The 15,316-nt window shown below is 46.0% G+C and overlaps 2 protein-coding genes across 2 annotated transcripts; one reads left to right on the forward strand and one right to left on the reverse strand.

Annotated features, from left to right (window-relative positions):
• Nucleotides 1-8,036: 8,036 nt before the first annotated feature.
• On the forward strand, nucleotides 8,037-9,675 carry mc5ra (melanocortin 5a receptor; the record flags this gene model as incomplete). Its single annotated transcript, XM_080004899.1, has 4 exons — nucleotides 8,037-8,201; nucleotides 8,395-8,501; nucleotides 8,681-8,869; nucleotides 9,105-9,675. The coding sequence occupies 4 exons, from the start codon at nucleotides 8,037-8,039 to the stop codon at nucleotides 9,673-9,675; spliced, it is 1,032 nt and encodes a 343-aa protein (XP_079861025.1).
• Nucleotides 9,676-12,629: 2,954 nt separating this feature from the next.
• Nucleotides 12,630-15,064, reverse strand: mc2r (melanocortin 2 receptor; the record flags this gene model as incomplete). The annotated part of the gene is made up of 2 exons (XM_080004900.1): nucleotides 12,630-13,158; nucleotides 14,694-15,064. The coding sequence occupies 2 exons, from the start codon at nucleotides 15,062-15,064 to the stop codon at nucleotides 12,630-12,632; spliced, it is 900 nt and encodes a 299-aa protein (XP_079861026.1).
• Nucleotides 15,065-15,316: the final 252 nt, after the last annotated feature.

Here is a 15,316-nt window from a genome sequence, read left to right on the forward strand (position 1 = left end):
GTCTAATGCTGCAGGCAGTATCAGCTCCTCTGCTATGGAGTGGGGTTTTTTGCACTGAGTAATTTGGTACGCCACCTTATATGACGCTAACAGTGCTCGCTGATTTACTGAAGTAGCGCTCACAAAGCGGGACGATTGTTGGCAATATTCTGACGTTTTCGCTGAAAAAACTCAAGCGGCTTATCAGCGTGATTGGGGTGTAATGTCTTTAAGTGACGCCTTAATTTATTTGGCTTCATGCCGTCCGCTGCCAACTTTTTTAGACACAGTAAACATACCGCTCTTTCCTCGTCTCCCACCATAGTCGCAGTGAAGCCAAGCGCTACATACACTTCATCATATTTCCTCGTCTTAGCTTTCGGGAGACTTAGGTTTGTCTCATCATCTCCGTCTCCCTCCGCCTTTCTTTTCATCCCTGTTAAATATTTTTCCATTGTCTCTCTTAAGGGTTTGTTATCTGCACTTCGTATCTCCTGCTCTCCAGCTGTGCTCTTGTTCGGTGCAAAAAAAACCCTACCTGCGGCAAAAAAAAGCATGTTCCCCGGGGTCACAGCGCCCCCCCTGGCATCGCTCCGAGCCCTCCCAGGGGGCACGCCCCACTATTTGAGAAACACTGGCCTAGAGAGAGAAATTGCAAGGCAACGATATTAGTCTCCCTTTCATTCTCCCTCTCTAGGTCGTCCTCAGATGAGCCTTCCATCGTTGTTTCCAGTCATCCCGGTTCTCCATACATCTGGCCAGCTCGTTGGTGCTTTGTGCTCCCGCATCATTCTTGAGTACATCCACATATGTTAAAGTGTGACGTCCTCGTGACCGGTGCCCATGTTTTGGCTCCCACAGTACCAGTTTGCTGGCTGGCAGCTCCTGGTGTCTTTGGCAGTGTCCTGCTAGTCTCATTCTCCTTACAGCAATCTTCTAGCCCACCCTTGGTATTCCCTCGTACAGAATTCTGTTGGTTACATCTGTACTCTTGCTGATGTTAAGCACTACACGCAACATCCTGGTGTAGCACCCGTCCAGGGACTTCTCTAGGGTTGGCTTCAGGGACCAGCATTCACTGCCATAGAGGAGAACGGACTCTACTGTCGCATAGAAGAAGCTGAGTTTGATTTGGCGGGGGAGGTTGGAGTTCCATACACTGGACATGCCGTTCAGGGCCCTCCATGCATGTGCCTTCCTCACTTTCAGATCTTGCTCAGTTGAGTTGACCCATGAACCCAGGTACTTGAAGTCATCGACTTCTTTCAGCACAGTTCCTCCTGCTGTAGTCAGAGGTTGCTGTTCTGGTGGAACGTTATAGGTGATGACCTCAGTTTTCTTGGCGTTTAGCCTTAGGCCTACTTTGGCCAATCCAGCTCTACCCTTTTCAGTAGTTCTTGTGCTTGTTCCACATTATTGGAGAGCAGACTGATGTCATCCGCATAATCAAGGTCTGTGAGGACCACTGCGGGATGTCGTCTTGACCTCCTTGGTGTTAGCGTGAAGCCAAGTTCCTGCTCTCGCCCGCTGATTGCCTTCCTGAGTGCGTAATCGAGGACTATGATGAAGAGGAAGGGGGCTAGTTTGTCCCCTTGCATAACGCCAGCCAGGATGTCAAACTCCTCGCTGTTGCCATCTGGGGTCATCACCTTGGCCCTTGTTCCTGTGTACATGGTCTCTATTGCTCGGAGTAGGTTGGGAGGAATTCCATACGCCCTAAGGATTTTCGCCATCATGCCTCCGTGGATCGAGTCAAAAGCCTTTTTGAAATCAATGAAGCACAGAACTGCAGTCAGGTTGTCCTTCCTCACCTCCTCAATTATTCTCCTGAGTGCCAAGATCTGGGCTGTTGTTGTTCTCCCCTCCCGAAAGCCGTTCTGGTTCTCCCTCAAATGAGGGTTGTTGGCAGGTCTTATGGCTGTTCATTATTATATTAGTTGTCCGGTTTCGAGAGATCTCCAGCTTTGGGCACTGGGATGATGTTCGATAGAGACCACATATCAGGCTGCCGATTGTGCAGCAGAGCAAGGTTGCAGAAATCTAGAAAGATGTCGTCGAGATCACATTTCTTCAGGACCTCTGGGGGTAGACCATCTGGACCGGCACTTTTCCCCACTTTCATGGTGGTTTTTGCCCTGGCGACCTCCCCAGCCATGAAGGGACCATCATCAATTCCCAGGTCTTGGAGGACTGTTGGCACATCTTCCTCCACGTGCTTCCGCAGTCTCTCCCAGCAGCCTCCGGAGGTGCCTGGCCCAGGTTGTCACCCTCTCGTCAGGGCTGTGTCCGTCGACCTGTCCCTCCTTGGTCCTCTTCCTCCCGGTCATTTCATTGATTACCCTCCAGGCCTCCCCATATCCCTGTCCACCTTGCGCTGCCTTCACTCTCTGCATTTTCTCCATCAGCTCCTCGCCTTTGATGGTGTCGTAGGTGTTGAAGAGAAGCTGTTTGGCTTCGTTCAGCTCCCTACGTCTCTCCACTGTTGGTACCCGCTCATAGTTGAGGCGGGCTTCCTCCACATACCCTCGCGCCGCTACTACCTCATGGTGTTTCGATCGCCGGGAGGATCTGACTCTCCATCATGGGCACACATAGTTTGGTCGCCTCCTCGTTCGCAGCAATGAAACGCGTATATTCGTTGCTGGACTCCGCTCCTTTGTCCAGCTGCTGGAAACACTTCCTCACCCCCTCCATGTACCTGGTTTGAAGGCCAGGGTCGTTTGAGAACGCTTTCCAGTCCCGCCAGATCTTAGGACTTGGTTTAGGGACCCTGAGGCTCAGTCTCACCCGCATGGAGACCACGTGGCTCAATCTCGGAAGGTCCATCTCTTGCCTGTTCTCTTCCGGAAGATCGTGTTTGCCGCCAGCAGCTCGTGTTCAATGAGGAAGGCAGTAAGGTAGGCGCTGTTGCGGTTGGTAGAATCGTGGTAAGGGAAGGGTGCGTCCTCTGGTCCATGCCTTGCGTTGAAGTCCCCAAGGATTGCCAGGAAGTTGTGTGCTGGGACGTCTCGGACCGCTTTTACTAGGTCTTCAAAGAACTCCACCACCACGACAGATGGTGCCACGTTGGTTGGTGAGTACACGACTATGACACATGTTGTTCCTGGGTTGCCCGAAAACTCTGCGATCAGGATCCTGTCTGTGTGGTGGTAAACACGACGAAGAGCCTTTCGCGCTCGAGAACTCAGCATTAACCCGACGCCGCCTGTTGCGGCCTGGGCCTCGTTTCGCCACGCTGTTGCAGAGATGAACGTGCATCTCTCCACTCTGCGCTACACGATCGGGTCATCAGTGTGCACTCTTCTGTGTTCTTGGATCCCCAGGATCTCCACTTCCCATTCCTCAGCACAGTGTGCTAGCTCAATCAACCTCGCTTCTTCTCTCGCTGTGCATGCGTTGAAGGTTCCCAAAACGAATGGTCTCCGACAGCGCATGGGTGCATTGGACGGGGTGCTGCGATCGGACAGGACCTCCCTGGGACATTCCCAGGGTTTGAGGTCCTGTCGTCAGGGTGCCCTCCAGAAGGAGGACCAGCACCACCGTCCGCCGCGATGTTCCTGCGGACTCCCGCCGCGGGAAGTATAGAATTTGGGATGACTTTCTACTCCATGGTTGGCTTTACTATGCTGAGAGCGGACTGTGGGGCGCAAGTCCTTGCAGCCCTGGTTTTAGTTCAGAGTGTCCTTCTCCTAGACGGGTTGCCGTCCAAGGCTATGAGGCCCATCTGCCCATGCTATTTAACCCATAGCTGGGACAGTGGTTGGCAGACGCCAGGGCTTGTCCACACACCGGTGGGCCTGCGCGGCTTGCCTCTAGGGCCCACTGCTGCTCCGAGATCTCCTACAGTTTGGCCTGGGACCTCGCGATACCCAGTTACCGTGTATGGCCACGCGGAGGCACTGCAGAAGTCTTGGTGATGGAGAGGCTATGTACTGACCTCGGAAGACTAACGCATTCGGCTTCCTTTACCCAAGACTGGGTTGGTCAGCGGCAGGAACTAAGGGAGGGGAGTCACATGCATCTCTACAACAACATCTCTCTAGTATGCTGCACTAGGCACATCAATACACCCTACGAGCTCTCGCCCGCTCATACACTCCCACTCGTTAAAAAATGGATCATGTACTTAAGAGATGGGTACTTTGGTCTTTATACAGACTTTCTTTTAGAAACTGTCTTCCTCACAGCGTTTTATGGATTTCTCAGAGGTGGCGAGTTCACTACACGCACAGTAACCTTCGACTCTTCACATGACTTCACTATAGCCAATGTAATAATTAACCCTCACCACTTCTCTATATTCTTAAAACACTCTAGGAATTTGCATGGAACATCTATTTTAATTTGAGACTAATTCTGCTTTTTGTCCCCTATCTTCCATGATTCGCTATTTGAGATGCCAACCTCAAGCTAAACATCAACAGCCTCTCTTTGCCACAGAGGAGGGAAAACCCATGGCCCGAGCTTGTTTTTCCTCTCGCCATCGCCTCCTCTGCCAATCCTGCAGGCTCCCACCAGAGCGCTACACTGCTCATTCTATCCGCATAGGGGCAGCGACAACTGCGGCATCCATAGCTCCCATATCAACGCTCAAGGCTATGGGCCGATGGTCATCATCTGCATATGAACGTTACCTCCGGCCCAAAGCTCAAGCCATCCTCAATGCTCAAAAAGCTATGAGTACCCTGTAATTTGTCGGCTCATTCAATAAATGTTATGGCTTATCCATTAGGCTCTCTCTTACTCACTAGCACGTTACCTTAACTAGCAATCTGTGTAGATTCAATCGGCTCACTGCATGTATTACTATTATTCAATTGGCTTCCTAATAAGTCGCTCAGCTAGCTCCTCCTGCTGGCACTTCCATGTAGCACTAGGAAGGCCAGGGAGGTTCACCTCGTGTAGTTGCTTCCTTGTCTTTTCTGCTGCTCCCTTAATGCAGGAAGAGCAGTATTCCATGACCAGTATGCTCATGGAAGGGCAGGGCGGTTTTTCCACTGCTCTGCCTCCCTTAGGCTTTCCATGTATCCTCATAGAAGGGCATACATGGAGGTCAGATGTTACTGCAATTTAATAAATGTTTCTTTGACTAAATGTGGTCCTGACTGAAGTTGAGCATAGTGATAGTTCAGGCCTGCCGCAAAGTGATGCTCAGCGCTCAAGCCAGCCTCACCAGCTGATCCTCATCAGCTAATGGTTCAGCTGATCCCGTCGCATCAACGCATCCAATTGGCAAATCTTATCCAGTGAGCCTCATTTAAGCTGCGTTAGCCTGCCTACCCTTGCTGCTTTGCAACCCCACCCCCACCCCAGCTCCTTCCTTTACGCTGTACCTGACTATCAATGTAATTTCTGATGTCGTTAATGCTTGCTCTATTCTCTTCCCTTGGGGGGTCTTTGCTGTTGCCTTCCCTGCTGTAGGCTTTCCATGTACACACATGGAAGGGCAGGAATGAGTGCTCTCCTTGCTTAGCCTTTCCACGCATGTGCGTGGAAGGGCGGGGAGGTCCCAGAACAGAGCCATACTGCCAAATATATGTTACTGCAAATATATGTTACTGCAACTGAATAAAGGGTTCTTTGACAAAATGTGGTCCTGACTGAAGTGAAACTTATTAACTACAAAGAGCTAATTTGCCTATGACTTATGTCTAAACTGTGGATATGGAGCATATTTGTTTGCCTCACTATCGCCTGTCTCGACCGCTTCACTCTTTCTTAAATTGCATGTAAATATTTCATGAAGAGTGCATGCGCACACGTTTCTAATGGCCTATAAGTGACGTTGCCTAGGGTCACAACCGCATGCGGTAAATGCAATCGGTAACTCAATCTTCTTTACTGCTACAAAGGATACAGTCAAATTCACATTTTGGCGTACGTTTCTGACAATGAAGGTGTAGTTCAGCTTCTAATTACCTTACATACCTGTGTGTCTATTAATAAACATGTTTTCTTGTATCAGCCTATTCTGGTTAATGAAATGGAAGTGTCATTCAGCTTCAAAAACACTGAAAGGATAGGTCCGTCCACCATTTGTCAACACAGGTATTATGAAAATGGATTTTAAGTTGTTTTTTTTTAAAGCTTTAAAGCCAATTGGCCTTAATTCAGGCTCAGTGAGAAGCTGCAGCTGCAAGTTTCTCTATTGTAAAGAGTTCAGCAAAGTACAGCAAAGTTTCTCTATTGTAAAGAGTTCAGCACTGGGTGGGGCGTCTGGTCGGCTGCGGTGGGGTGGGCCTCCCCCTTGTACGGGGCGTGGGTGGGCATGGGGGTCCTGCCGGCTTGACCGTGGGGCAGGGTGTCGGTCTGTCGCCGTGGGTCTGGGATCCGGGCCTGCGGTCCGTGCCTTGCGCCCATGGCCCCGGGTTCTGTGCCGGAGGCTGCGTCTTGTGCCTGCACCTGGGGGTTGGTTGTATGTGTGCGCCTCTGGGGTGTGGGGTCTCCTCGTGCTCCCTACGACTGAGTCATGCTCCTCGGGGCTGGGCGTGGGAGTTGCTCCACAGCCCTCTGGCTTCTCTGGGTGCCCAGGGGTCTTCTGTGGCCACAGGGCAGGGTACCAGGGGCTTTCCTGCAGCCTTAGGGTGTCTACAGGGCTGTTGAGTTCGGGGGGCTTCGGGGCCCCTTTCTGCTGTTTGGAGGCGCCACAACATAATACCGACCTTCTACACCAGTACCAATGGGGATAAGTCTTATACACTCACCGGTTGACATCTTACACACACTGTCAGGGTTCGCCCGGGTCCTACCAGCATCAGCCACTAGATGCCGCCAGTACTGCCTTTTCAAGGTTGCTCTGCTTCACCTATTTCTGTTCCTGATTACCCTGCCTCATTAGGTGATATGTTTCACCTGTGTCTCGTTTGGTCGTCCCTATTTAGACCCTGTCGTTTGTGTCCTCGGGCGCTCAGTCTTGAGTTTGTCTAACCTCATGACAACGCTCTTGTTCCAAGCTCCCGAGACTTCTTATTTGTTTTTGCCCAGTTTTTGTACTTGTTTTGAGTAAACCTCTATTTTTGCCACCTCGCCTCTGCCTTGTTCTCTGCACCTGGGTTCACTCAACACACCTCTTAACACACACACACGCACGCACACACACACATACAGGCGGTCTCATCACACATGCACACACCACCACACCTGCTTGGAGTGCACCCCAGCACCCTCCTGGTTGCATTCCTCTCCTTCCCTCCCTCATTTACTGCCATAATTATGACAGGAAGAGGCCACGTGACCAGTTGTAGTTCCAGTTTTCCTGGACCTAATTCATTGTTTTTCAATACATGTCATCCAATGTTTATGTTTTTGTGTAAATGTTTGTTTCTACGTTTATTTGTCACACCCGTGGTGATTCTCCCCCTCTTGGAGTAGTGATCAGTTGTTTATAGACCCAAACATGATAAATAGTTCTCCAAAGAGGGGGTTGGTGGTGGTTCTCTATAACAAAAAACTGTGCCTTGTCATTCTACAGGTCATCCACAGGACAGAGTTATTGCAGCAGTTCTTGATGATTAAATAATTAATAGAGTTGCATTCCAGGTTGAGAACTTGAACTCCACTTGCAGACTAACTCTGTCCTGGATGCAATGGCATACAGATACTCAGTGTTGTATGCCCAGCATGCTGACAGCACAGGTTACAAAGAAAAAAAAAAAAAGTAAAGAGTTCAGCAAAGTTGTGCTTTGAACAGCTATAATTCATTAGAACCATTATTATTATTATCATTTTAGGCCTGTGTGGAAAAACAGCAACATTCTTTAATCCACAATCTACCGACATCACAAAGGCACTATACAAGTGTACATAGCTACTTGTACCTGTATCAGTGTGGAAAAAAGCGGAATCTCATTTTTTTCTGATCATTCATGCATAGACCCACAAGTAACACATTTCTATGCTGAAACACACTGTGAAAGTTGTCCAGACAATGTGTTGCCCTTAAACATAACACAACAATTTAATTTCCTTTCTTCTGAAAACCCCCCCAAAAATGTCAGTCTGAGCAGGCCTGAACTGATCGCTGTGCCTGACACTCAACGAGAAGCATCGCAGCCAGGATGAACCAGTCCGAGGATTCCTCCTACCAGCAGGAGCTCTTTGGAAACTCCACCTTGGGCTATTATTACTACTACCAGAACAACACCCTGTCACCTTCATCACTGCCGGGCAAAGCCAGCACCTCCAAGCCTGCAGCATGTGAGCAGCTCCACATTGCCATAGAGGTCTGTCTGCACTGTGTGTGCAAATGTATATATATATTGAAGCATGGACAAGAACAATTGTACATTTTCTAGCAACATTTAAAGACCATCTTATGTCATTGTTTGAGAGGTTTTCTTCAATCACTTTTCTTCTCTGCCACCATTGCACCAACTGTACACTATTCTACTCTGTACTCTCCTAACCCTGCTGTAGATCTTCCTGATCCTGGGGATAATCTCTCTGCTGGAGAACATCCTAGTCATCACAGCCATAGTGAAGAACAAGAACCTCCACTCGCCCATGTACTTCTTTGTCTGCAGGTATGTTTTTCAAAAAGTCTATACTTAAAAAATACATTTACGTCCCAATGCATGTAGGAGCCTAACATAGTACAAAGAGACTTTGTTAATATACAATTAAATATTGGCGTAATGGTTACTATGCAGGTTTCTAGACACACTGATTTTAGTCTTTTGTCTTTTTCCTCTGGGCCCTCTAGCCTGGCTGTGGCCGATATGCTGGTGAGCGTATCCAATGCCTGGGAGTCCATCGTCATCTACCTGTTGAACAACAAGCAGCTTGTGGTCGAAGACCACTTCATCAGGCAGATGGACAACGTGTTTGACTCCATGATATGTATCTCTGTCGTGGCTTCGATGTGTAGCCTGCTGGCCATTGCTGTAGACCGGTAAGTAATGCTTGGAGGGAGGAGGCATTAGCCGAGTAGACTATTAATGTTGAAGGCACATGTGAACGTGTCTGGGGTAGTAGGACCTCCAGCCCTTCAGTGACACATTAAATCTTTGCCACAATATTCACATCCTTGTTTGTAAGTTCCTCCAAGTGGTACAGTACTGTTAGAATTCCCAAACCGTGTGTGTAAGCTGTATTTATTTATGCTGTGATAATTTTGTTTCGGACAGATATGTCACCATATTCTACGCCCTGAGGTACCACAACATTGTCACCGTGAGGAGGGCCAGCTGCATCATCGCTGGAATCTGGACCTTCTGTACAGGCTGCGGCATCGTCTTCATTGTGTACTCTGACACCACGCCTGTCATCATCTGCCTGGTGTCCATGTTCTTCACCATGCTGCTGCTCATGGCCTCCCTCTACAGCCACATGTTCATGCTGGCGCGCTCCCATGTCAAGCGCATCGCCGCCCTGCCAGGCTGCAACTCCATCCACCAGCGGGCCAGCATGAAGGGGGCCATCACCCTCACCATCCTGCTGGGGATCTTCATCGTCTGCTGGGCGCCATTCTTCCTCCATCTCATCCTGAGGATCTCCTGCCCCCGGAACCTGTACTGCATGTGCTTCATGTCTCACTTCAACATGTACCTCATCCTCATCATGTGCAACTCGGTCATTGACCCGCTCATCTACGCCTTCAGAAGCCAGGAGATGAGGAAGACCTTCAAGGAGATCATCTGCTGCTACAGTTTGAGGAGCGCCTGCAACAACCTCTGTGCACTGACAGGAAAGTACTGAAAGGGAGAACGCGAACGAGTCACAAGGACAATTGTTTTTATTTTTTTTAAATCTGGTATCTGCAGAGGTTAAATTGGGGGTGGGCGCCAACCCGCGCCCACCTTTGGTAAATAAATACAAAATATATTGAACGTGTTTCTCTTGCCGACATTGCCATATTTTTCTTATTTGGGCCTTCCGGAATTATTCAAACTCACTGACAACTTCCAAGAGTCCCATGAAATTCCCATTATCAGATTGGCCAAAATGTTTTGCTGTACTGCCGTAGTTGAGCCTGAATTTTAGAAACTACGTGAGCCATAGTTTTGGAAACCACCAACCACTGTTTGTATTACTGTTGTGCGACTATTAGCGTATTTACAGTACTGGCAATATCACTCATTCTACAGTGATAGATAGACGGAACTCGGGGTGCTTATTATTATTATTATTATTAATTGCTTATTATTATTAAACTGGAGTCTTCCAAGCCATACATGGATCATAATACATAGACTCTAGAGACCTTCCCAGATGTTTGATCTTTCATAAAAAAAAATTACTTGAATCGTTTTACAGGAAGGAGTTTTGAAGGAAACTGCTATTGTGAGTTTGTACATTTATTTGCCCACTATACTGCTACTAATGAGGTAAAATTTCTTCCATATTGCTCTTTGTCCTAGGATTGGGCGATAATTTGGTATTATCATTATCATATTATCTTTTAGCGGTAAGTTACTATGGCGTCAAGTCAAGATGTCACTTTGTTTAGCTGTCAAATTTAATGATTTGTCAGTTGGTTATTTGTGCGTATACTTGAATGTACGATATATTTTTGCTGCTGCTAAGATCACAACTTCAGCACACGGAAATTAAAGTAACATCTCATCTTATAGCAGGATCTCTTGCAGGATCTCATGCAGATAGACCTCTTACTAATCAAAAAAAAAAAATCTGAATTATTAATGGTTAATTATCATGATAATGAATTATACAATTTTGCAGCAAAGGGGCAATTATTTTACGAAGTGTAAAAACGAGATGATGGCAAAACAAATATTTGAATCAATGTTTAAAAGTGTAATAAAATTTGAAGAAGAAGAACGATTTGTAGCCTACTTACTTCAAAGGACAGATCTGTATACAACAATGCTTTTGTCAGGTCAGATCTGTCGCCAAAACGCTAAGAAAGAAGTATTCTTTGTGAATCCAGGACCCACATTTTTAACCTTTATCTATCTTTGACACTACTTTCCTGGTGAATGTTGCAACTTCTTGAAGCTACAATTGATGGATATTGCGTTTTGCAATTTTTCAGTTAGATTTGGGAGAAAGCGCATCTGCTGACAGAATTCATTGATTCATCCATGATGATTCATGATCACAAATTGTGAGCAGGTTCGTCAGCATCTGGTTAGTTTATCCTGAAGTAGATTACCAATTTGTTTACTTCAATATCAAGGTGAAAAATATTTGTTTACAACCCAACACAACCTTCATAGATATGTGTTTATGCAAATTAATAATTAATGACAATTAATAAATGCAGTTCTTGAATATTTCAATGCTTCACTTTGGAGCGAGGTCGGGACCACTTCATTGTTGCTTAATGATACATGATGTACACAACTTATGCGGTGGCCTTACATGCAGTGAATTGAGATACAATTTGTGAAGTTCAGTGATGATCTTGATGTCAGTGTTGGCATTGTTGCATGTTGAAGTGAACTGCTTTGTATATGTATGCAAAAAAACATCAAAAAACTACCCTGTGCAATATACAGTTTATCGACCATTTCTTATCGCATAAATCTATATATAAAAAAATACCGAGTGATGGAAATTGTGATGCTATCATCTATGTGTGAATCGTTACATATGTATTGACTGAAGCCGTCAATGTGGTGCTCCTTTCCAAAGCTCAAAAGCCTGGTTTTCCTGATATCCAGGCGGGAAAGATGCCAGCTACGATAGATGTCAGTGCCAAGTGCCAATGGTCGACTTCAGTTCTGTAATTATATAAAAAATATATATTAATGGTATACATTTTAATGACCTCATCTGGAAATATGATTTTATTGCTATCCTTCTTGTTAAAGTTGCCGATATGGATGTTTAGCCAAATAAGAAATGATATATATGAAATATATATAATAAATATACATAATAAGCTGTTTATATATGTGCATTCTCCTGTCCACTGGGTGACAGAAAAGCCCAATAGACCCATTTAGGTCACCATCTTTACTACAGGTATAGATTCACCCTGTAGCTTTATGCGGCCGCAATCGCCCCCTTTAACTGTGGTGCACAAATGCATCATATTTGAGTTGATTGATTGATTTTTAGTTATTTGTCGGTCATTTATTTATTTTTTTACATTTTACAAAGGTTACAATTCTTATTTTGGCAAATACAGGAAGGTGCCGGGGGTTAGGGTTTAGGGCAAATCAATTTTACAGGATACATTTTGGTTATTTATAATGCTGCAATCAAATCTATTCACAACCATTTATCCGTCCACAGTGATTCCTGTTTCATGTGAAACTCATCATCCGTTGGATTGCCAGACCTTTGTTAAGGATAATTATTTTGGCACGTTACATTATGGCTCGTATCTGGCAATCCCATCACTGATAAATTATATGTATCAAAAAATAGTTCCGAGTGTAGCTGGCCGCACTCAAAACAATCAAAATCTTTTTTGGGGATTTTCATTTTTACTTGTGATAAATGCGCAAGATTTATCAGTGTTTGAGAGGCGGAAAGATGCATTTCCCTAATTTCACGGGAGCCAGGCCAGTCATTTCCCTCTGCACTACAGTTAGCATGCACCCCACCCCATCTCTGGTTCTGAACACAGATGAAATTGGTAGGGGCCAAACAACTGGTGTATTGCCTTCAAATTGACCTGTCTTACCCCACTCTGCCCTAGGCTGGAATGGCATGGGAAAAACAGTATTTGACTCTGGCTCCTAATAGCACCGCCACCAATCGGAGCAGAAGAGCAACTTCTTGAAGGTGTGTCGGAGCTCGGCGCTGCGAAAAGCATAGATCGCTGGGTCGATAAGGGCGTGGCTCATCATAAGGGCCAGGTGTGGCTGGAACAGTGACCGGTAGCATTCGCAGTATGGGTTTGCGGGGCACACAGTGATGACGATCAGGTGGAAGAAAAACGGCGTCCAGCAAACCAGAAAGGCACCGAACAGGATGGTCAGAGTTACGGCGCCCCGCATGTTGCTGCAGCCACGGCCGCCCTGGCTCCCGATCTTCCTTGCGTGCATGGCTGCCAGGATGAACATGTAGATGTAGAGGAGCATGATGAGCCCCAGGGAGACCAGGAAGAGGACAACGAAGCAAATTAGGGTGAAGGCGGCATCCGAGAACCTCACCATGAGCACAGATAACACCCCACACGCAGTCCAGATGATGGCCAGGATGGCGCCCGCACGTTGCACGGTCATGATGTTGTGATAGTGCAGTGCGTGGAAGATGGTGATGTAGCTGGAACAAGGGCAGGAGAAACAAACATTTCGGTGTAAGATTTCAGTACGCCAAGATGACCATTCTAGAATGATTTCAGTGGAGCAGCAGGGAAAAGTAGCCAACATACTGTACTCACACATTTAAGCCAAAGTCTTTCTCTAAAATAAACTACAGTATTACAACAGGATTTAAAGTAGACCTTGGACTTCCTATAGCTTTAAGATTGCAGAAATATCATAGAAGTATTGAATAACTATTGCATAATTGATGGTGATACTACAACATTTTTGTTATGTTAAGTGCATGATACAGGAAATGATGGTGGATATTTTATTAATGCTGCACTTTTGACTATGATAATAATAATGATAATATTAATATATATATTATTTATATTTATATTTATATAGCACCTTTCAAAAACAAGTTAAAAGGTGCTTTACAATTAAACATATTAAAAGGAATTAAAATCCAAAGACATAAGATATAAAACAAGATAAAGTAATATAACAACCTGGTCTCAAGCTTTTTCGTACTAATAGTCACAAAAATGTATCGATTGAATCATGTCGATTGTCTGACTTTTTTTTGTGCGATACAACATTTAAACAATTAATTTGAATGGGGAGACTTCATCATGCTGTAAAAAACAAAATTCAAACCAATTAATTTGGATGGGGAGATTTTCTTTGACTTCGAAGCGTGGGGCATGGGGAAGGAGGGGGCGCAAATATTTACACTAAAACTAAAACTAACCTGACAAAAGTACACCACTGTGGGGAGTTCATTCTAACTAGCACAAAATAAAAGCAGGATACTGGTTTAGCTTTTTCTCTTCATAGTCTACTAAATTCAAGTTGGGCGACAATAAATATATACTATAGGGTCAAACCTCAGTATGATCTCAGGCAGGGATTAAGCTCATAGGGAGTTAGCAGCTCACAGATGCAGGCAGGAGCCTAACCATTCAAGGCTTTAAAAAGGAGCAGTAAAATCTTAAAATCAATTCTAAAACACACAAGTAACCAGTGAAAGGCAGCAGCGATTAATGTAATGTGGTCGCTTCTCTTAGTGCTTAGCCTGGCAGCAGCGCTTCGTATCAACTGCTTTGGATGTTTCGCCTGCTGATACCAGAATAAAGTGCATTGCAGTAGTCAAGTGTGGAAGAGATAAAAGCATGGATGACCTTTTCTAAGTCTGCAAGGAAAAGGAATGACCTGATCTTGGTTAGCTGTCTCAGTTGGGCAAAGCAGGACTGCATCACTTTGGTGACCTGAGTGACTATAAACAATTCTGAGTCAAAAATAAAACGTAGGTTGTAGGCCTCTTTTCGTGTATAATTGTAATTAGCAGGAAGGTGACGAGCACCTGCCCCTTTTCCTCATTGTGCCCTTTTTTATCAGGCAGGTGCCCTTTTTATCAGGCGTGCCCTCCCTCCCACCATATAGAGATTAATGGGTTTAATGTGGGCCTAATATTTCCGCAACGTATTTCACGCAGGGTGTCATGCAATGTGCATGAGGTTTAAATGTGAAATATCAAGAGTACCGCACCGGTCCACAGCGATGGCCAGGAAGCTCAGGATGGAGCCCACAAATGACATGCACAGCAACGAGTCCATCACGTCGTCCATCTTCTTCTCCGAGGTGCCGCTCTGGTCCAGGTGGCCCACATCCGCGAACACAAGCATCAGGTTCTCGCAGGTCTTGCTAAGACTCGCCAAGGTGTTGAAGGCTGCAAGGCTGCAGATAAAGCAATACATGGGCGAGTGGAGGTTCCTGTTGTGCACGACTGCTGCCACCACCATTAGGTTCTCTGCCAGGCTTGCCGCTCCAATGGCAAAGAAGAGGGAGAAGGGCAGCTGCACTTCCGGGCAGTCGGACTGGTTGGCGGCCAGGGTGGTCGATGCCGCGGTGGTGTTCATATTTGCTTGTAAAAAAATGATTTTTAAACCTGGCTGTCAAAGGGTTGCACTTCCGTAGTCAAGTGTGGAAGAAGGACTTGTTGTCTCGGCCAAGTTTTGTACCATTTCGATGGCCTCTAGATGGTCTCTGAGAAGAAAGAAAACATGACACACGTGACATTTTTAAGATTGCGATATTTAGGGTGTGTGAACACAGTCCTCGGTCCTTATGTTGACCAATCTCCCACCTTTTTTCGCTATTTAAGGCCAAAT

This window comes from Zeus faber (genome assembly GCF_960531495.2).
Source record: "Zeus faber genome assembly, chromosome: 8".
NCBI lineage: Eukaryota > Metazoa > Chordata > Actinopteri > Zeiformes > Zeidae > Zeus > Zeus faber.